General features: G+C 44.3%; 2 protein-coding genes across 4 annotated transcripts in view; one reads left to right on the top strand and one right to left on the bottom strand.

The window, feature by feature from the left end:
• ctnnal1 (catenin (cadherin-associated protein), alpha-like 1) overlaps positions 1 to 16,549 on the top strand; it is a 45,655-nt gene extending 29,106 nt beyond the window's left edge. Inside the window, exons 3-19 of one of the 2 annotated variants that reach the window (XM_076755102.1) lie at positions 1,644 to 1,831; positions 2,586 to 2,705; positions 4,136 to 4,225; positions 4,491 to 4,661; positions 5,536 to 5,736; positions 6,885 to 6,971; positions 7,267 to 7,425; positions 8,196 to 8,288; positions 9,454 to 9,604; positions 10,637 to 10,674; positions 10,763 to 10,816; positions 11,105 to 11,259; positions 11,600 to 11,648; positions 12,218 to 12,274; positions 13,707 to 13,826; positions 14,586 to 14,669; positions 14,893 to 16,549. In XM_076755102.1, coding sequence (XP_076611217.1) covers positions 1,644 to 1,831; positions 2,586 to 2,705; positions 4,136 to 4,225; positions 4,491 to 4,661; positions 5,536 to 5,736; positions 6,885 to 6,971; positions 7,267 to 7,425; positions 8,196 to 8,288; positions 9,454 to 9,604; positions 10,637 to 10,674; positions 10,763 to 10,816; positions 11,105 to 11,259; positions 11,600 to 11,648; positions 12,218 to 12,274; positions 13,707 to 13,826; positions 14,586 to 14,669; positions 14,893 to 15,063 — 1,988 coding nt within the window. In that variant the 3' untranslated portion in view covers positions 15,064 to 16,549. Of the gene's footprint in view, positions 1 to 1,643; positions 1,832 to 2,585; positions 2,706 to 4,135; positions 4,226 to 4,490; positions 4,662 to 5,535; positions 5,737 to 6,884; positions 6,972 to 7,266; positions 7,426 to 8,195; positions 8,289 to 9,453; positions 9,605 to 10,609; positions 10,675 to 10,762; positions 10,817 to 11,104; positions 11,260 to 11,599; positions 11,649 to 12,217; positions 12,275 to 13,706; positions 13,827 to 14,585; positions 14,670 to 14,892 lie in introns of both variants that reach the window. The other variant, XM_076755101.1, reaches the window with a different exon arrangement.
• On the bottom strand, positions 16,550 to 18,689 carry abitram (actin binding transcription modulator). 2 transcript variants are annotated; one of them, XM_076755103.1, is made up of 6 exons: positions 18,515 to 18,689; positions 18,302 to 18,353; positions 17,710 to 17,839; positions 17,519 to 17,595; positions 17,361 to 17,430; positions 16,550 to 17,041 (listed from the first exon to the last, which is right to left on the bottom strand). In XM_076755103.1, the coding sequence occupies exons 1-6, from the start codon at positions 18,594 to 18,596 to the stop codon at positions 16,904 to 16,906; spliced, it is 549 nt and encodes a 182-aa protein (XP_076611218.1). In that variant the 5' UTR covers positions 18,597 to 18,689; the 3' UTR covers positions 16,550 to 16,903. The 2 variants fall into 2 exon arrangements, with proteins under 2 accessions (XP_076611218.1, XP_076611219.1); XM_076755104.1 differs by having other exon boundaries at positions 16,551 to 17,041; positions 18,526 to 18,660.
• Between the last annotated feature and the right edge of the window lie 3,121 nt (positions 18,690 to 21,810).

Below are 21,810 nucleotides of genomic sequence, written 5' to 3'. Positions count from 1 at the left end.
ACAGACGTTGCCGTCCGTTGAGTCATGTGAGATCAACTGCCTGCGAGCGCTGCACCAACACATCAAGGATTTGCCCTTTCAAGTTTTGACTTATGAATAATACATTTATCCTACAGAAAAAAAAAGCAGAATTCATTACAGCTCATACGTGATTTTCCATGTAGGAACCCAACTGCTTTTCGCGGCGGAGATGCAAAGGTCGCGAGTACGTACAATAACGAAGGGGCGTGTGGAAAAGCTCAGCGTTACATTTTAAGGTCATGAAAAACTCATTCTCCACTCCACAGCATCCATACTCTGGGATTCAGAGGGGACAGTTGGCTCGCGCTGCTTTAGTGTCGTGGGGGTTGAGCAGCAATCTTTGTGAGCCAGGCCGAGATGTTTTAACTGGTTAGCGGAGCTGGCACTGAAAAGCAGCCTGTCGGATGCAATCAGTTTGTCAGTGCTGCTTCTTTTAAAGGACCAGCCAAACCAAATAGACGGCCAAGCTGCATGACCCAATAGAGACCGAGCCATCTCCCCTTCCCCCCTCCTTACTGAGCTCTCTCTCTGACATTTCTCCCCCACTCCCTCTTGCTCTTAACTCTGAACATTTTTCTCTTGATAGGTACTATTTTGGTGATGTATTCTGTGCTCTGCCCTCTTTTGGGGCTCGTGTGAGCAAGTTAGAAAGGGAGACAAAGGGAAAGTTGGACACTGTACAAATATTTTCGCCTTTGCATATATTCTGTGTGTGACTATGCTCTTTGAGGGCCTTAGTTGTCCACCCCAAAAAAATTGCTCACATAATCCAGAAAGCATGCCAGAAGTGTTTGGGTCAGGCTGGCGTGGCTGACGCTCCACAGTGCTGAATATAGTGCTGTTGTTTTTCATCCTGTCTAGGACGATATGTTCTCCCCGAGGTGATGAGTGGCAGATTGGAAGTACATTGCTCCATAGTGTTATCTGAACTAACATGTAGGAAATAATCAGCTGTCCATCCATCCTTCCATTTTCTGCCTCCTTTTCTGGGTCCAGATCTCAGTGGCAGGAGGCAGAGCTAAGTAGCCTAAAGGTCTTTCTGGGCAGCCACATCTTCCAGCTCCTCTTAGGGAATCCCTGGGTACTCCCAGTCCAGATGGGAAATGCAAACCCTCCAGCATGTTCTGGGTCTGGCAGGAGACTTTTCTTGAATGGTCTGACAGTTAGCCAGAAACTCCTCAAGTCTGACCGAAAGTGCCTTTCTGAATTTAGTGTTTTCTTTATTGTTTTTGCTAAGAAGAAAGTGCATTTCTTAAAGAGCTGTGACCGGGATTTATACTGCAAGCTCCTGTTACTTATCATTTAAAAGGTAATCCATCATCTGCTAGTCAGATATATGCAGGGAGATTTATGCATTATAATGACGCAGTCTCATAAGCCATGCATGAATGTCTTACAGTTAATGTTTTAGCTGTCATCTGTGAAGTTTGATCCCAGTGAGCAGTCGTGCAGTGAGGAAGGCTTATACAGATTTTAAATTTGGGAGAGAGTTTACCCAGAGTTTAGGTAGACAAATTGGTAGGAGGAAAGAAAAGGTCGGATTGCTAATATCAGACAGTATATCGGCACATGCAGTTGCTCTGTTGCTGAACCGAAGTGCGCTCTTCTCTCCTCTCTTGCAGGTGATGCCATAGCCCAGCTGACAGATGTGGGATCAGCTTTGCCGTCTCAGCCAGAAGGACGTGGCACCGTGTTCAGTGATAGGACAGGGATGGTGAAGGCTGCCCGCTTGCTCCTCTCCTCGGTCACCAAAGTCCTGGTCTTAGCTGACCGCATCGTCATCAAACAGATAATCACATCACGCAACAAGGTGAGACGTGCAGACCTAAGATGACACAGCCTTTCGGAATATGCAGTAAATCTCCTGCTTAGCCTCTCTTGCACACAAACACACACACAAACACACCATCCCGAGTCCTTTATTTCCTTATAGACAAGCACTGACTGTCTGAAGGAGTACTCGAGAGGTAATTGAAGGGAAGCAGCGCATTTAGCGGCCACATAAAAACACAGAGCGAGAGACTGCCTCCCTCTCTCCATCGTACCTGGCTATGCTCTTAGCCAGACTGCGTGATATGAATGTAGCTGTAGACTGAGCCAAGAATGGAAACAGGAGGCCTAATCATGACTGGTTAGCCTCGTTTGGACAGACAGTCGACAGCCCCCTGTTCTCCATTACTGGCAAACACAATTACATCTCTTTCTCCTCTTTGTCTGGTGTGGATAAAAGCTGCTGCGTTAGCGCTGCCAGCTAGCCTACCGTCAGCAGCTAAATTAGCAGCTACGTAGTCTGCTATTAACTAAAGTGCAGGTTAGCAGCTGCTTAATCTGCTGGTTTTTATTTTAGGAGATCACTGATAGAATTGCATCACACTGAGCTGTTTTTACTACAAAAGGGAACAATGAGGTAACAGAAATATGAGAAAAATGTAATTTTGAGTCCTGGTTCTGTTGCGAGGTAAGGATTCACTCTTGGCCTGTAAACATGGTACATGATATCCAGCAAGATCAGAAGTAGGTTGTGGACACTCACCATACTACCCTGATGTTTTCACTCCTCTCAGGTCCTGGTTACCCTGGACCATCTGGAAAGAGTCAGCACCTTCCAGGAATTTGTACAGATTTTCAGCCAGTTTGGCAATGAGATGGTTGAGTTTGCCCACCTCACCGGAGACAGACAGAACGTGAGTAGCATGTGAAGAAAGCAGCTCTCTGCTTTCCTGTTTTAAGAGTGTCAAAATCATCAGCGCACTGTAGATTTCTCTCATAAATGAAATGCAAATGCGGTCTAGCTTGGCAAAAAAAAAAAAAAAAAAAAAAGCTGCATATGGATGGAGTGATGTTTATGAACACGCAGTAATTTGTCTCGTTTCTGCGACACCGAGCATGTTTTGTTTATTCATGTAGATGTAATCTTCTAACAAGCGGTGGTTTTCCAAACATGGTATTCTGAATATGCAAGCAGGTGGTTAACTTAGACTGTGAAACCTGCAGTATTTACTCGATGAATGCGCAGGCATACTCGGATCAATAATTCCAGCGTCAAATATTTATGCTTTCCAAAAAAAAAATCTAACGACGCAGTAACAAGGCTTCTTCGGGCTTCTCTGCTCAGTTTCTTTATTTGTGTCTGAGTGTATGTTCATTTTTCTAGTCCATAAAAGAAATGTACAGGCCAGTTATGACTCACACCCCTCAGACGCTGCAGTTCACCGTTGATATAAACCGACCTGTTCGTTAAGATGTGTTCTCTGTGCAAGAGTTCAGCAAATCTGCAAAACAAAACTTTTTCTCAAAGCTTTAGAAAAACAGTCTAACTTAGTTTTTTTTTCTAACTTGGGTCTGTCAAAGACTGCTAATCCTACTTTGATGCATACATACAGCCTCTGCAACTAAAGCGCTTTGCCTGCAGAAGCTGATGTAAAGTGCAGCGGCTGCGATATCTCGACAGGGAGAGCGGATCGACCATCCCTCTTTCTGAGTTTCCTCTGGGCTCGTGTTTTGACACACATCGTGTCTCTCCCCAACGCTCCTCATTGCAGCTAATGCTTTCTCTCCTCATTTGCCAACCTGTTTTCTTTTTCTTTTTTTCTTTTTTTGTCGTACTCACTCCCACTCATGCACTCACGTACGCACGCATCCCTTTAGAAAAATCCACCATCTTCATCTGTTGAAGCCAGGCGAGCACAGAGGCAAAAATAATGACAGATAATCACGTCGTCTTTGTGATCTATGGCGACATGATGGGAGAGGGGTTGAATCAGTTGCCTTTTCCAAATCCCGTATGTACCCAATTCAAGCCTATTTCTGTTTGCAGGTCATACACACTCACTCGTCTTTCCTATTCTGGCTGCATCACTTTTAAATTGACGACAATTAACCTAGGAAGTTTCATGCGTGTGTAAACTTGGACAGGCATCTGTGTCACATTTGTGTGTCCCTTCAAACCGGCATGAAAGAGATTTGATGCATATGTTTGATGCTTCATGTCCCTCGGACACCCGGAGAGTTCTGAGAAGTTGCAACTGAAGTAAAGCCATCCATTACCATATGGTGTGTGTGCATGTGTGTGTGTTTATGTGTGTGTGTGTGCGCGCGCTTGTTTGTGCTGTAGGACTTGAAGGATGAGAAAAAGAAAGCGCGGATGGCAGCAGCCAGAGCAGTGCTGGAGAAATGCACCATGATGCTCCTCACAGCCTCCAAGGTAAACAGCTGGCGCACCAACGCTGCACCTCTGGGCGAGGGTTATGGATTATGTCCAGCTGCAAGATTTAAGGCCCTCTAAAGTTTATTTAATTCCTGGGTTTCTCAATCAGTGGTGATGCTCACAACTAAAAGTCACAAGAGCATAAAAAAGAGAAACAAAGTGTGAATAATCGTGCTGGAAATACCTCTATAAAAAGGATGGAAGTTGAAAAGAGTTGAGGAGGATGCAAGCTTTGACATTTCACATCGAATTTCTTCTTAAGACTTGCCTGAGGCACCCAGATTGCGAGTCGGCGCGGATCAACAAAGACGCCGTGTTCCACCGAATGCGCTGCGCCCTGGAGCAGGTCATCGAGATAGTCACCGAGGCACGGAGCTGCGGGGAGAACAAGGTCCTCCCTGCCAGCATCTACGACGGCATCAAGGACTTCAAGGTGGGATCAGAAATGAGGCTTAGTGAAGGAGACGATGAATATCAGGGCAAAAGCTTAAAGTTACTGATGCTCGTCTGACAGGTGTCGTCCCGTGAAGTTACGTCATGATCCTCTTGTGGGCGATGCAGCTGAATTTTAGCTGTTTAAAAATCACTGGAGTGCAGCTTTGTTAAAAAAAAAAAAAAAAAAGGTATAATAACATGATCTGTTTATTTCAAGAAGAAAGACCAAAGCAAAAAATCCTCAAATCAGGATTTTCAAATGTAACTCAGAGAGTCGACACTGAGGACCAGACTTACTGTATCTGTTCTATAATTTGGTTGCGTGAATCACCATTAAACTTACATGTCTATGACTAATCCCCTCTCTCCTCCTTGTGCGCTGAGAAATGAAAGACATGAAAACAAAACACAGAAATGTCCTGAAGGGGTCTTTTACATTGAGAGAAAAGAAGGGGAAAGTATTTTAATGAAAGGACTCTCGGATGCTTATTGCTTTTAATGAATGGTTTCATAGCTCTTAATGGCAGAGTCGAACTAAAAGCTTATGTAAACATGTCACCTTAGGACGCCTAAGCAGAGGCTATTTCTTAAAAACAGAGCATTTTTGAAAAGGGATAAAACAGGAAAGTGCATTAGCTTTTATGTTTTTGTGTTTGAGACGCTGCCTTTGTTGGCCCAGGTTACTCTTAGGCTAAACCCATATCCCACAATCCTATTTGATGATGAGGTCAAGTGCATATTGATAATGAGCTAGTACATCATGTTTTTCCCTGAAGACGTTGGTTAGTAAAAGTTTTGTGTGTCTCTCTTCTCAACAATCCTTCAAATGCTCCTTTAACTCCAATGACTCCCCCCCCTCCCCTCTCCTGCAGTCCAGCGTGGAGTGCCTGCGGGAGAACCTGTACACCTCATCACCCCAGAGCGTGGGCAGCCAGCTGGAGGCGCTGGTGGAGCGGACAGAGGACTTCACTGATTCGGCCTACACCAGCCACGAGCAGCGGCAGGCCATCCTAGGTCTGTGCCAGCTGGCTCGCCAGGACACTCAGCAGCTGGTGCACGCCTGGGTTGAGGCGGTATGTTGGCAGAAGCAGGCACGCTTGCACAGATGCACATACGCCTGCCGGAATATTCATAAAAAAAAAAACATATGCTCCCATATGAAGGACGATAATAAGTACCTCATCTGTAAGACACTTGTAAAAGCAACGTGTGATAATAAGATGTAAAACAGAGTTATCCAAGCGAAGAGGAAGAGATGTGGTGGGTTGTTAGTGTAGGGAATGATGAGGGATTGGCAAGGTTATGAAGAAAATGTAATATTTTTTACAATGCAAGTGGGAGCGCTCTCGTGTGTGTGTGTGGCATGCAGTATCCGTACTGCACACACAGCGTGCTGCACAGACAGAAATCCATACAGACGGACTCTTTTTCCACACATCGCTCTCAGAACAACAGAGCACAATAACCCACTTGAATAACTTTTTTTTTTTTTTTTTTTAACCAAGGCTCGTTCAGCCAAGACAGAAACATCACGTAGTGTTTGGCGCCGTGCTGCCATTCAGCAGATTCTCCTTGGCCTTCAGAATTGATGGACTTATGAAACACAAGTCATTATGTTGCAGTTTCTTTTTCTTCTTAGACTTTCTCAGTTTGCTCAGAGTACACAGAGAGACTGCTGCAACATGACTGTATAGTAGCGCCTCATCTAGCCTTTGCAATTGAAGGTCATCTGGAGAATTGAAAAGATGAACGCTGCAATGTTGGGAAATTGCAGTGAACCATCTGAATGTGCAAATATTCTTGGGTGTTCTGTCCAGTCCAATTTGTGGTCTTCATTCTTATCGTGGCATGTTTAGGAGAAAATATATATTTGTTTTCATTCCAACCGGTTTTATGAGTCACAAAGTATGAAATTAAGAAAATTGTTGGGCAATATTTAAATGAAATAGTTTGTTTGAGTCGTTTTAGTGTGATTACACAAAATTGCGTGTTGAAACGCCCGGCTTTCTCTGCGTATTCACACCATAATAGGACACAAATGTAATTGGAAAGTCAAAAACCGTGCTATTAAGACCCAAAGTTAATTTTGCAATCCAGTCTTTTTCAAGTGCATTATTATACTCTTCCACATAATAATGCAGCTTTGTGTGTGGGCCTGTGAAACCATGCTGCCTCTCACGCTTTCTTCTCCTCTGCCTCTCTCTTGTCTCGCTCGGAGCAGCAGTCTGGCCATGCCAAAGAGGCCACAGAGGACATGGAGGTGGCCATCCTGAAGACATGCCAGAGCGTCAATGACCTCAGGCGTGAGGTGAGCAGCAGTCTGTCTCTGCTCTGTCCATCTGCCCTCTGAGTCTGAGTGGATGTGCTCAGTTTCAGACACGACCGCGATGTCTCTGGCGGGGTGCTTTGCCTCTGCCGCTGGTTTTCTTTTCCACATCACTCTTCAGCTTGCCTGTCACCTCGTGTCATTGTGTCACCTCTGCTGTTCCTCCTCAAACCCTCCCTCATTCATGCCTCTCACTCATCAGTCTTCCCCCCGTGTCGTCTCCCCTCTGCTCCATCCCCTTCCCATTCTGCTATCTAATCTTTGATTCCTCCTGCAGCTCCATAAGGTGGCAGTCGGTCGTGCCTCAGACTTGCTCAAAGTTCACGGGGAACAGCTGCCTCTACGGGCCCTCAAAGCTGCCGGCGCCGAGGGGAACCTGGAGGCGGTGGCCGAGTATTCACGCACACTCACCGAGCAGAAGGAGCAGCTGGTGGAGGTAGGGTGGGGGCAGGGAGAGGTTTTTGGTGGTGGTGCCACCTAGTAGAAACGTTTAAAGAAAATACACCAGTAGAAATCTGGAGTGAAGTTTAGATTTGTCCATTTATTTGTAGGTACTTATCAATCTTAGGCGAAATAACTGGCGTGCCACAAGCATTTGTTTAAGCAAGTAAACTCATACAGGTTGAGATAAGTGAAAATGTAGACTAGACACTGAACCGAACTAAAGTCAACATGTGGTTTTGTTGTGCAAACACTGAGCAGAAAAATACCGTGCAGGCAAACAAAGCTCCAAGTGCCGCTTGAGAAAAGACGCTTCGTAAGGGTGAAGGTGCTCTTTTTGGAAAATAATAACATATTCTTAAGAGTCATTTACAAAAAGTACACAGAGCTTTTCTTAAATATGCAGCCTAAACATTCACTCATTATCCACCCACACTAAAACAAGCGAAAACAGCATTAAAGTTCCTGCTGACACCACAAATGAAAAACATACCTTTCTGCAGGTTTTCGTGCAGTCAGCATCAATGCTAATAAGGCTGCTGTGTAAACCTCTAAAATATATATAATTCGTCCACTGTGAGACAATTAGGGCTGATCACCTATGATGCAGTTTTTGCCTTTAAGGTTCAAATTGGTAGGTAGCATGTTGGTGTATAGAGTCAGATTTAACATTTATCCTTTATATATATCCATTTATGTCCTGCAGTATAACTTTCAGAGGTGTCTCCAGCCAATCATTTTCTCCTCCTGTGTCTTTGTCTTCAGACGTGCCGGCTGCTGTGCCACGTGTCAGGGTCAGAGCCTCTGGAGATCACCTGTATACACGCTGAGGAGACCTTCCATGTCATTGGTCCACAGGTAACTTTAACCCTCCAGACTTTTTTTCTGTATTGATTTTTGGGTTGCTTAGTGTCAAAGCACACCCCGCTGACCTGATGTGTAAATGGCAGCAAGCAGGGGAGACGGGATGAGTCTGCAAAGACGTGCAGGTTTACTTTTAATTAAAGCTGAGGCCCATTTCATTCCATTCAACACTTTTATAGTATGTCAGTAAAGTCAAACCAGTCTCGCAGTGGTCTGGGAGTGAAATCAAACCTGAGTAATATTCTTCTTCAACACAGTGGGGAGGGAAAATAGACAAATTACCTCACGTCTCCTCTGTCTACCTCCTACACCTGCCGTCCATTCAAGATGGCGGAGAACATGCTGTCCACCTAGTCCCCCCATCCCAGATCTAATTATGTTTGCTCTTGGAAACCATCCATGCCAGTAATTATCCAGCAATGTAGAATGTTCCCGTCCTGCGGTGCTAATGTCAGGCCCCGCATGACTCTGCAGTAATGACTCCGCTCCTAAGTTCAAAGGTCAACCAATCAATAACGTTGCTGTAGGGGTTGGTGGGGCGTTATGTCTCCGTGTGTGCCCAAAGTAATAGAGGGGTGGCCCAGAGGGTAATTGGCTATTAAATACTACACTGTAGGGGTTGGGCGTGGGGTGTGTGTGTGTGTGTGTGTGTGTGTGTGTGTGTGTGTGTGTGTGTGTGTGTGTGCGCGCACGTGTGTGCTCGTGCTGGCACACGTTTGTGTGTGTGTTTTGTTTTTTTAATTCAGATTTGGAAATGCAGTGCCTAATTGTTGCTGTCTTATACTCACTGACTCCAGATACCTGACTTGATTGGAGATTCTATAAATTGTGACGTGTTTCATTGCAAGCTTGATTAGGTTTTGGGCTGCTTTGCTCACTTAAGTATATCTATCCATGTTGGCTGTGTGGTATACTGAAGTAAATTCTATATATTTAGGTCGAAAAATATTATTCTATTATTTTTAGACACAGAGTTACAATTCATTACTATTACTCTGATAGTTTAATTATAATCCACTGTTAATACATTGTTTGTGTGTAACATTTGAGCTGCTTACTCATCTCCCTGCCTTTGTGTCTCATTTGTGAGTGTGACACTGACAGGTTCATCCGTGGAACATGGTTGTCTCATGTCTCAATTCTTCTCACTCTTCCTCAGATCATCTCAGCTGCCCAGACACTGGCCCTCCACCCGTCCAGTAAGATCGCTAAGGAGAACCTGGAGGTGTTCTGCGAGGCCTGGGAGTCGCAGCTCTGCGACATGGCCCTGCTGCTGAGAGAGATCAATGACGTCTTTGAAGGCAGGCGAGGTGCGTTTCAGTTCAGTGAATGGATGCTCGTGTACATTTGGTCGGGTCGGGGTGGTGGTGGTGGGGGGGGGGTAACACGTACAGGAAGTCTTTCAGGAAGAGAAGCAGAACACAAGCTAAATGTGCTGTCAATGGCATTTTAGCCTGAGAGAATCAAATGCTAATTTTGCAATGAACACCTCAATAGCCTTAATGAAAATTAAAGTCACTGCAAAGCAAACAGCATGAGCACATCTATTAAAAGTGAATCATCTTAGACTGTGGGAAGCGTTTTTTTAAAAGGGACGTCAGTGCCATTAAACACCCATGCATTCATTCATGCCTCCTCTGTACTCCCTCTCTCTGTTCATTAATACACCACATACCTGACGTGTCCAAATCACGGGCAGCCCCCCTTTTACAGAGCAGCTGTTTGTTTCCTCACTGACAGACTCTCAAAGTACAGACCCAGTGTGTATATTTGTATCTTTGTCCGTGCACACACAGATGCATGTTTGTGTCAGGGAGTGTTAAGTGTTATAGACCCCGTGCTTTCGCACACTGCAAATCTGAGAAATCTCAAAGACAGGGGAAAGCTGTTTTGGCACATTTCCAAGTCGTGGCTGCCCTCAAGAATGCGACTTTCACATGAAAAGGCAGTAAATATTTTGCTACTCACTGGGTGAAAGGATCACATCCATCACGCATTTATATTCCCATGAAGCCAAAGTGCTCTTTTAAAATGTAAAAATATGGACACTGTGGAGAGATTTGCTTTTATTATTTTCTCCTAATCTTCCCACACGAACATGACAAGTAGAGTTTATCGTCCCTGCAGTCGATTGGAACAAACCGTGCTGTTCGTGTTTATGATGGAGGATGAAAAGGTGTCGAGGGTGGACAGTGAAACCAGTTTCATTACCATAGTTACTGAACGAGCTTAATGGCCGCCCTAATTGTCTGAAAAAGTATGCATATCTGCACATGATTATTTAATTTTAATTATTTTTGTGAACTTGTGTTCAGATAATCACAATAACTCTCTACTCCCAGGAGACAAAAGACCTTATTTGTCACTTCCCAGACCCGGGGTGAGTATCACACCCACCAGCCTCATGAATATTCCAGTGATCCAATGGTTTGTAATCCTCTGATTAATGCCACTCTCTTTTCCCACAGAAACACTCACTCACTAACTTGAAGACTGCCAAGGCTGTCAAGTTGGACGCAGAGGTAGCGCACGCCGTAAACTTCTCTGGTTTCAGCACAATACATCATGTCACTTCTCGCACCGCGTTCTGACAGCAGTACATTCGTCTCCAGGAAAATTGATGGTGTTCGTATGGTAATAGGCTGCGATTTTTGCCGGCCGCCAGTTTTTCACATGGTGCACTATCACGGGAAGCAGGATTATGCTGATTTATAGAGCCGCTCAGTTTGTTAACAAATTAAAATAACCCTGTTTGTTAAAAGCGGACCCATTATATTTAAGTCTTTTCCCGCGCGTGTGTCTCTCCGCAGGAGCAGACAAGCATGGCCAAGCTGGGTCTGGAGCTTCGGCTGCTGTCGTCGGATGTGGACACAGAGGTGGAGAAATGGGAGGAGCAGGAACACGACATCGTGCGACAGAGCCAGAGCCTGGCCAGCATGGCCTACAACATGTACCTGTTCACCAGGTGACTGGAGAGCTACGGCCCACGCACGTGCTCCGATTTTACATGTGCAGCCGCTGATGTGTTACCTTCATTTCAGAGCTCAGCACCGTAAAGCCTCTTAAGCATCCACATGAATCTTTTCAGAGGCTTAGTGTTAATGAGCAGCTATCGATATTCTCCAGGTAGAGTTTGAGGCACTGCTAAAGTTGACATGACTGTGACTCATTCTGACAATAAAATCATTGCGATTCGTCCAAGTTGCAGCGTTTGTTGATTGAGGTGGGCGCATTTTGGCCCCATCCATTTTTCTCACCCGTGTTTCCCTTCCTCATTTTCTGTGTTTCCCATATTGATCCTGCAGAGGGGAGGGGCTGCTGAAAACAACACTAGATCTTTTTCATCAAGCTGAGGTATGTGCATCCATAGCCGCTAATCTCTCCCTCTCTCCACCTTCCGCTGCGTTTCCCTCCTGTTTTATCGAAGTTGTAAATGAATGCATCTGTTGTTTCATTAAACCAAAGACACACCGGGGCCGGCAGATCAATAGGTTACAGTACTAAATGTCAGCATCCCTTCATTCACTTCCCGCTCGCAGATCTGATAGGCCGTGACTAGGACTTATCATTATCATGGAAATATAGTGCCGCATCAGACACAGGAGGTGATAACAAACAAGGCTGCATGGTGGAGTGTATCCTATTGAATTGGGATCATTGCCAATAATGTGCAGTAATTTGTAGAATCAGGCCCCAAAATGTCAGCCAGGATTTATTCCATTTGGGGTGAGCGAGGGAGATAAGACAGGAAGAGGAACGATAGGGGGAAGAGACGGGGAGGCATGCTGATAAGAAGAGCATAGAAAAGTAAATTCTCATAATATTTACTCACTGTGCTGTGACTGTGGAAGTTTACAAGTTCTAGTTTTGCTTGTATTTGTGCAAGTTTTTTGATTTTTCTCTTTTTTTCTGACACTCTTCAGGTTCTTTCTGAAGAGGGGCTCCAGCTGTGCTCGTCTCTCCGCACTTTTTCCACTCAGGTATGAACTCGTAAATAAATCTCTCTCTCCCTCCTGAACACACACACAGTTTAAGGTACGAAATAAGGACGCATTCACATAATGCCAAATATATTTGAACACTAAGCAGTCTAGAAAAAGAAACTCAATGTGTATTATATAAAGCAAAGCCGACTTTTTGCGTAAGTGGCAATAAAATCATGAGATGTGTGTTTCTGTGCTCGGTATGTTCTCGCCTCTCTGGTGGAATCTGACTACAGTGTCGTCATGTGAGGCTAAAGAAATCAGTGTAGAAGTAAGTAACAGAAAGAATTTAAGCCAAAGAGGAATGCAGAGGGTTCATTTTCTTTTGCACAGGGTGAGCTGCTAACCCATCTGTATGCAGACACACACACACACACACACACACTGGCACCTGTGCCCCCACCCACGTTACGCCTCTCACACACATACACACCCATATCACCCATTCTGGCATGCCACGGTGCCAGGCCTGCCTTATAAATCACACAGCGAGAGCAGGAAATTAAGGCTGTCACACACTTTCGCCGTCCTCCTTTCCTCTCGGAGTTGAGATCCAACAAACAAACGCGGCCTCGGTGCCTTCCTTCCTCTTGCCCTCCACCAACTTCTTCCCCAGGTCCTCCAAGTTTAATTAAATGGCTCTTTTTGACAGCTATTAACGACTGCCATTTGTCACCGCTGCGTCTGTAGGTGTGTATGTTTTGCGCACATGTGCGTGTGCAGGGGGGGTGAGGGTGGGGGAGCTGACTGCGACCTCCCATCCATAATCAGGAGGCCCAGCTCTTCAACTTGCCTCACGCTCTCTGATTAATTACATCAAACAAACTGGTGCTAATGGAGTCCCTCTGCCTCACCCTCCACTCCCATAGTTCTTTGGCACCGCACACTTGTCGCACACCTGTGTCGCCCTCATTGAAAATTACGAGGCTGTTCGTGCAAATTAGCTCAAGCATTTTTAATTGGGCTTTAAGAGGTTTTATGTATTTTTGTCAGTCGTGAGTGGAGCCCGAATAAAGGAGCTTGTGTTTTTAGGTCATTGGTGGCATGTAGCTCAAGTAGATTGATGGCCCCCGTGATTGAGATCCAGGGATTAACTCAGCTGGATAACAGACTTAAGCAGTAGATCATGACCGGGTTGTTGCTGATGGATTACATCAAACAACACTGAATCTGAATATATTTCATCCTCCCTTTTCCTTTTTGTGATTTGTGGCCGTTGTAAATCCAGACCTGTAAATCTATCATTGTCTGTACATATTAACCCAGTCTCCCTGGATAACAGCATCATAAACCTTCCCGTCTGTCCTGAGAGACATCTCCCTCTCTTTCTCTCTCTCTCTCTCTCTCTCTCTCTCCCTCTCTCTCTCTCTCTCTCTCTCGCTCTCTCTCTCTCTCTCTCTCTCTCTCTCTGTCTTTCTCTGTGTTCCAGCTGGTCGATGAGGAAAAGTCTTTGGTGGTGACAGAGATGGAGAAACTGGTGGCATTATGCCAACAGCTGCAGATGGGGGCCAAGACTCCTGTACAGGGCAAGACTGCCACCTTCCAGAAGGTGCCCATACTACGCTTGTGTGACTCTGTATCTTTGTTTGTTTGTTTGTTTGTGTGTGTGTGTGTGTGTGTATGTGTGTATGTACACAAAAACTGAATGGATGACTAGTTTTTGCCCCAAGTCTGTTTAGTTTGGCAGACATTAAATTAGTAACATCACACAGAGCAGACTATCTGTAGTTTTTTTTTTTTTTTTTTTTTTTCTTAAAGCACTAATTAGCGTTGACAGCATCAAATCTACGAATCCAGCAACAGACGGGCTTCAGTGGAGCTGGGCACACAATAGAGCATGACTAACTGCGTGGCTTCATTACTGGCTTCGGCATTATCTTTGAGTGATCTGCTAGTAACACCATTATCCAACACAGGGCGCTAAATTAATGAATGTCTGTGAGGAATTAATGAGCATCTTGGGCAGGAACGAACTGTCTTAGGTCACCTTGTAATAAAGGCGAAGGTTGGAATCAAAAGGACGGGATGAAGAATAGTGTCCTCTGATTAATGAGTGTCTCTTTGATATGTATTGGCTCCCATCTCACTGTCCCTCCATCCTGATGTTCACTTTATCATTCCTCACTAATAGGAGAGTGTGTGTGTGTCTGTCAGGGGTTTGTGTAGTCGAGCTCTGATCAGGAAATGTTGAGCTATAGGCTAAAAACAGATTAGATGGTGATGTGCATGTGTGCTTGTTAGGCTGTGTTTGGATGTTCTTGTGCATTTATATCCAATCCAATTTATCTTTTTATTTCTTTGTCTCTAGGTGGACTTGTCCATTCAGACAACCAGAGGTATCTTGACTGTGGTCCTCTCCCTCCTCCCATTCTGTAACAAGCTCAACAGAAAGGTGACTGATGACTGAGTTACTGGCATTAGTATCAGATAAGCAAGCTCAAGTCAAACTAAACTAAAAGAGCACAGAAAGGTTTTATTTAGCCCAAGAAAGAATGATCAAACTCGCAGTAACTAAATCTTTGGGCAGTTTGTGGCAGTGGGATCAAGCTGTGAGCACAACATCGACATATACCAGTTCTTCATTCGTTTCCCCTCCATGCTGTGTCCATTTGCAGTACAAGTCGGAGAGGAGCAGCCTGGGTTCCCCGCAGGACTGGAGAGAGAGGCAGGATGCAGCCACACCTGTCAAAGAGGAGGGAGCCCTCAACAGCAAGAACAGCAACGGCTTTGGTGTCAAATCTTTGGAGCAGCACATGGCCGGCCTCAACCTCCTGGAGAGCAAATAATCCAGGAAACAGTCGCCTCCCTTGTCCACTTTTCTCCCTCGGAGCAGCACATAGCCAACCTCACTTTTTCTGGAGGACATGTAAGCCAGGAAATACTACACACCCCTCATCCTCATGCACCCACCAGAGAGCGGGCTGGAGCCGTGGGGTGAAGATGGCTGCCTGGGTCAGTCAGAGTTTGTATGTGCTGTCTGGATGATGAATTGTAATGTTTACAGTGGAAAAAGATCCAAGCTCTGTGTGCCCAGGTGCTGCTTTACCCCGGGGTAGCTTGCTACCCGAAGAACCAGTTCCACCCCAGTCCACAAGATGGAGACAATCAGCTAACACTATGACTTTGCCATTTGCAGTGAGCCACTAAAGAGAGCGAGAGTTTCATAAAGAGTTAATAAACTGATCAGAAATCAGGAAAGATCTCTTGATGCTCAGCTCAGCCATACATCTGTCTTCACTATGTGCCTCTGTGTAACAAGCCTCTTTGCTTTGTGGTGTACTGTAAACGTGTTGCACATGTTAGCCAAATGAGAAAAAAAAAAACCCTCAGTGAAATGGCTGAAAACCCACCATGCATGATGCCATCATCACCAAACCCTTGTGTTTGTTTATGGTCGATGTGTCATAGGTTTGTAATGTTAACACTTGTTCTCTAATATTAGCCACAGTGGTACATTCTGTCCTTGTTCACTGCATCAGCAGCATCTCACTTGGATAAATAAGTCTCTCAAAAGTCAACCACACCATATGATTAATGTCTGATTTCCACACAGTTTGCAATGGAATGATCCCCACGTGCCATGTTAGTAACAAAATGCAAAAATCTCAATTTAATGCCAAATATGACTGTCTTCATGAAGACGCCGCGGTCTTCAGCTTGCTCGTATGAAATATAAAGCTCTTAGTCCTCTGGTGGACATCACTGGAGATCTTTATTTGGTTTCTCCAAAAAGTCAGATGATAAAGATAAGCTCATCAACCAAGATGCTTCTGGGATGTCAGAACCTTACTTTATACTGTCCTTAGTATTATTCAATCATGTTCTGTGTATACTGTTGTACTTTTTCCTCACAAAAGAAAGATAATTCTGAACTTGCACCTGTGTCAGATGGAGCCTTGAAGTGTACTTGTTATGAAGACTCAATCATTGTGAAGCTGCCTAGTAGGCCAGTATGTATTACATAGTATATGGTATGTATAATATGGTACTTGAAGCATAGATATATATACAGTATATATATATATATGTATACAGTGAGTATCCGAAAGTAATGTCTTTGGTACAAGGTGAGGGTGTGATGATGACTGAAATGAATAAACATTAAGCTTTAGTGTTGCTTTGTACAGTGCGAGAGCAGCTAAGGATGCTGGGTATTGTAGTGGCACTACAGATGTGAAGAAATCATAGATCTAGTTTTGGACCATCTATTCTTTTGACAATTCAAAAGTTAATAAAAGTGACACGTAAAAAAAATAAACAATATTTTTTCTTAAATCACTGTTGTTTGTATTTATTGGAGTACAAAAATAATTCAAACTGAATATTCGTTGAGTCTTTCACAAACAGCCTTGAAGTAACTTGTCGTGCTTTCCTCAGAAAAACCAAACAATAAATTAAGAACTTGAATGCTTCCTGAAACCTTCCTTCTTCTGAAACGGTGGAAAACAACGTGTGATAGTCCAGAGGCACAGCGCAGTGCTTGCATTATATGCAATAGTCCCTTTGAAGTGATGAAAAGGTAAATGTCTCTTTCCAGGATAATGTCCTCAGCCTTCACTCAACCAGTGGGATGAAGGGAAGCTCTCTTTGAGCAGTTCTGACCTCAGGCAAGAACACAGAGCTCCGTCACAAGGGTTGTGATTGGGCGCCAGCACGTTTGGAGACAACACTCTCGAACTCCTCTCTGCTCAGAAGATTCTCTGTTATGCTCTTGCTCTCCTCAAACTTTGGCAGGATGACAGCGATGTATCCTTCAGTGGATGGCTGTTCAGATTTGACGGACAGAGCGCTGTTAAAACATCTTAAAAACTTGTTTTGATCAGATTAGGTGGCTTTAATGATGGGGTAGAGACACTTACACTTTTCTCAAGACAAAAAAACTATAGTGGAATAGCGGAATAGTGCACGAACAAACAGTATAGATGGTGTATGCAAATGTGCAACACTGACTATTTACACACAGGTGCACAAATATGAATTATTAGAAATAAAAATGATCAAAATTCACACCTGGATCAACATATACCTGGTATCCAGGTGTGCACATGACTGTGACAACATTACAGAGTAAATGAACACTTACCTTTTGCAGCAAGAGGCTGGGTGTTTCTAAAATGTTCTCATTGACCTCGATGAGCCGGCCCCGGATGCAGCTAAAGACATGATAGATAGAGTACGTGTGACTGATCTTGACATAGAAGCATATGGGATGAATGTCTCAAAAGCAAACTACTGTCTCACCTGTAGATGGTGTATTCAGATTCATCTGTGCATGTTATCCTGCAGAGAGGTGCGTAATCAGTGAGGAACTGACCGCCCTATAATGGACAAAATGATTGACAGGAATTTAAGGCCGAGCTTAAAAACGTGAAGTTCAAGTTCATGCACTCAGACCAAAATCATTTTGAACAATGAACTAATTATGAATTTACCCGCTTGGATTTCCCAGAAACTTTATTGTTCAGCCGACTGCAGCCGTTACTGATCTGGTAATTGATGCTTTTGATTGTCCGCCCATTCTGAAGGATCGGGTGAGTGTCTGCTAACGTGACAACGCACAGTCTGCACAAAACAAACACAAATTCAGGTGTGCCTTTAAAAAGGAATACCAGCAGTTAACAACATCAGTGTGGAGTCAGGAAAACATCAGGCTAAAAACAGCGTGGCACAAATCTCCATTTCTGAACAGGGAGCATCAAACTTTACATATTCAGAAAAGGCTCAGGAGGTGAAACAACCGAATATTGGGTGACCAGAAAAATAGAAACGCCTGCAATATGCAATCAACTGCTGTGTGATTATTGTGACGCTGTTTTAACAGTTACTGGTTTGCATTAAATATTTATGGAAGCAGTCTCAACAAAACCTGAACATGTGTAATAATACTGCAGCCTACGTGGTTCTATATCAGTGGTCAATCAGTGTATATTTGATTGGTCGCACAGTTTCTAAAAATCACTTTTCGTTTTGTACTTATCACCACCTGGTCTTGATTTCACTGTTTACCCATCACACCACTGTTACCTGTTTGAATGCTGCAGGATGCAGTGGTCCTCGCACGGTTTCCCCTTCATATCTAAAGAAAACAACATCATTTTTAACGTATTCGTGACATTTTAAGTAATCAGATGCGTTATGAAAATATTTCGCCTCCTCCTGAGGTCTCAAGTTTTAAAGCAACATTAGCTGACTAAACGTTAGCCACCCTGCAGCTAACACGAGAGGCATTTTATTTACCGGCTCTGTACCATCGTGTGTAATATCGGTCGACAACTGAAGGCGCCTTTGCTTCTGTGTCTTTCTGCTCCAGGCAGTCCATGAAAAGTGTGAACAACACACGTTGTGAGAAAAAGACTAATTTAAACGAACGACTTCGTTTGTTCCCTGTAGTTACTTTACTTGACGGACACAAAATGATGTGACACTGAGCGTCCGTCCTTCATAAGAATCCGAAGGTTTTAAGAGCTAAAGGGTTCCGGAGATTGTTTTCGCTTCTTTGGGGATTGAATGCGTGAATTTCTCACTTTAAGAAAAAATCAGTACATCGAAATAAATCTTAATCTGGTATAAAAATTGACGACAAATTATGTGGTGATTTTCGAAAATGGCAGTATAGATGCACTGGCATCTATAGCATCTCAAAAAGTCGACTGATCCAACTGCAGCTACTCTCTCAGGTCAGTACACCGTCGGGTTGAATTTGACTAACAGGATGTCACCGTTGGAAACATTTCCAAAGCATGCCTTGATCTGTCCTTTTTTCAAAGTTTTATAAGCAGTGGTGAAGTGACAGATAACGCCACGTGAGTCTTAACGCCATAATGCTCAGGCTCCTCAAGGCTGAATTAACACTGCAACTGCACCAGGACCCCAGCTCCTCAGGGGCCACAGGACCCAATTTACTGTGCGTCACTTGATTTGTGGGAATTTGATGAGGGTCAAATTTTCAACTTTTATCAACTCAAATAATAAGTTCCTAAAGGCTGCTGTTGCATCATTATTTGTCTGTCTGTCTTGTGAAGCCCTATGTCATAAAATCTGCTTTAAACAAATCTGTATTTGAACAAATTACTACAACCACAGGTCAGTAAAGTGCCAAAGCATTTTTTCCCCACAGTAAATCTTTTTGGCTCCTGCTATAGTTTGTAGTGATACCTCCTGGGGCTCATTGTGAGAGCAATCACTCACATTGCCCACTAGATGTCACACGACTTCTAGCAACTGCAGCATGCTGTATGGTCAATGTGACTTGGCACACACAAACCACAGACGACATCGGTTTGTTCAAATTCCAAAATCTCTGCATGATGCGGGTACATCCCCATATCTTTAAAGTAAAACATTATATCTTGCGTAACATTTCAGATTTAATTATGATGCATAAACCTGTCTAAGTGTTTTATGTCATCACACAGTGTATGTCATCATCTCTTCAATTTCCATATGTTGAGCTATGGGATTTTTTTCCTCCCATTTGGCTCTAATGATTCTCACAGATGGCAGATAGACGTATAAGTATGTTGATCCTGCATCCCGGTGAATTATGTAATGAGGAGGTCAGAGGGAGACTGGATGCAGGAATGAGGGACTGTTCCCCCTTCCCTGGATTTGGCAAGCAGCCCCTCTCTGACCTAGACCAATCACATACCAAACATATCTGGCTCGATGTGCCTCTTGCACAATGCTGAGGGAACGTTTTTCGGTGATTGGTATCGGCACGAGGCAAATTAAGTAATGATGACTTCATCTTGGTCACATAATTGAGAGAAGGAGAATGCAGGAGCGAGAGAGACTCAGCAGAAGGTTTTTGGGGGCACAATGAGTTTTCCATGTATCTGCTCACCACTACCAAGACTTGGAAAGTTTAGCTGTCAAAACCCATCGTAATGAGTTTTCCATTACTCCTCCGTCTGTGGTAGGCCATGGTCTGCAATTAATTCAGAGATGAAACACAAAACCATTGTGGAAACAGTGGACACAAAGGGAGTATCCCATAGATATGCCATCTTGCATCAGACACTTCCAATAAACAGGCTATCTTTGATATGAATCAGCAGCTTTACCTGTGATCTTTTTCCAACAATGCCCCGTAGCAGACTATACAGCTGCTATGAGACAGGGTTTGTCATCCCACCTCAAAAGGCTGCTTCTCATTTCAGATTGTGGTGTCAGAGGGAAAAGGGCCTTTGTGTCCTGTCAACTAGCAGTGTGTGTGTGTGTGCGTGTGTTTATGAGTCTGTTCATTGCCTATATGTATCTGTCACACTGTGTACATTCCCAGCCATTTACGACTTATTGTTGGAATGAAACATCGCTCCCTCTCCCTCTCTTCAAGAGTCCACAGTCCCTCGCTGGCTGTCAGACAGGCATCTCGAGTGTCTCCAGCTGCACAGTGCTTCTGTGTTTATGTGTGTGTGTGTGTGATGAACGCGTAGCTCCACGTCAGCTACTGCAACAGCGAGCAGCACTTCTTCGCTGGCCTGTTTTCGGTCTCTTTGGCTCCAGGAGTCTCTCCCTCCACATGGAAGTCGTCCTCTGCTCTGGTCCTCCGTGCCAGAGGAGAGCCCGATAAGGGGAGAGAGAAGCTCTAACCAAGGGGGCCGAAGCCTGTGTAGCTTCTAAAAAAACAGTGGCTTCTTCTTATTATTAGGACTGTAGACTCACCTAAGTGAAGCAGCAGACCAGAGAATTGAGGATTTCCTGGTTCGTGGCACACAGTTAGATGACAGATGAAATATGTCTGTGTTGTGATGCAGATTGAGAGAATTGTTGCCAGGAAAGAGTTTTCTTTCTCCTAAGCGGTTCACACAGACAAGCTATCAGTAACACTCTCAGCAATTCATTGGTAAAGAGGGGAATTGCATGCGATCCAGGCCCACCCTCACTATCTCTTTTAATAAATGTCAAGGAAAAAAGGGGAGGCATGCTGCAGTCAGAAATACAGCCCATCTTTTTCCTGGATAGCATGGAGGCGCATACACACCTGCTTTTGCAATTTAACAGATCCAGTCATATGCTGCCAGAATGCACATTAAAAAGCTTCTTGATTCACTGGTATGCACTGTGGCTTTCAGTAAAAAGAGCTGTACCCTTTGAGGGTAAAGCTTGTCTTTTTTTGAAGGGCTGTCAAATGTGCATTTGTGTCACAGGACAAGAATTTGACTCTAGGGTGTAATTAATATCCCAGTGGACTGATCAACAATTACAGTGCCACAGCCATAGTTTACAAAGTGAAACTCCCTGAAAAGCGGAGATGGGCATTCATGAAGATGTCAGTCTGCTGTCAGTGTGCTAACATGCAGCAGCGCAGAAACCCCGGAGCCCGAATCTCCTCTACAAATGCCATGTCTGCACATGAGTGGTATCACTCTGATCAGCTGGTCCCACGTCAAGTTATTATTAGTTTTCTCTGTGGTGATCATGGGCCAAAAGAGCAATCAATCACGTCAGAGCTTCTCTGTTATTTCTGGCCTCTCTCCACAGGCAGCGCGGCCTGGGGCTCTGAAAAATGTGTGTGCGTACCCGTCAGCTTT

This window comes from Chaetodon auriga, chromosome 17, assembly GCF_051107435.1.
Source record: "Chaetodon auriga isolate fChaAug3 chromosome 17, fChaAug3.hap1, whole genome shotgun sequence".
NCBI lineage: Eukaryota > Metazoa > Chordata > Actinopteri > Chaetodontiformes > Chaetodontidae > Chaetodon > Chaetodon auriga.
This window is presented reverse-complemented; position numbering and strand designations above follow the sequence as displayed.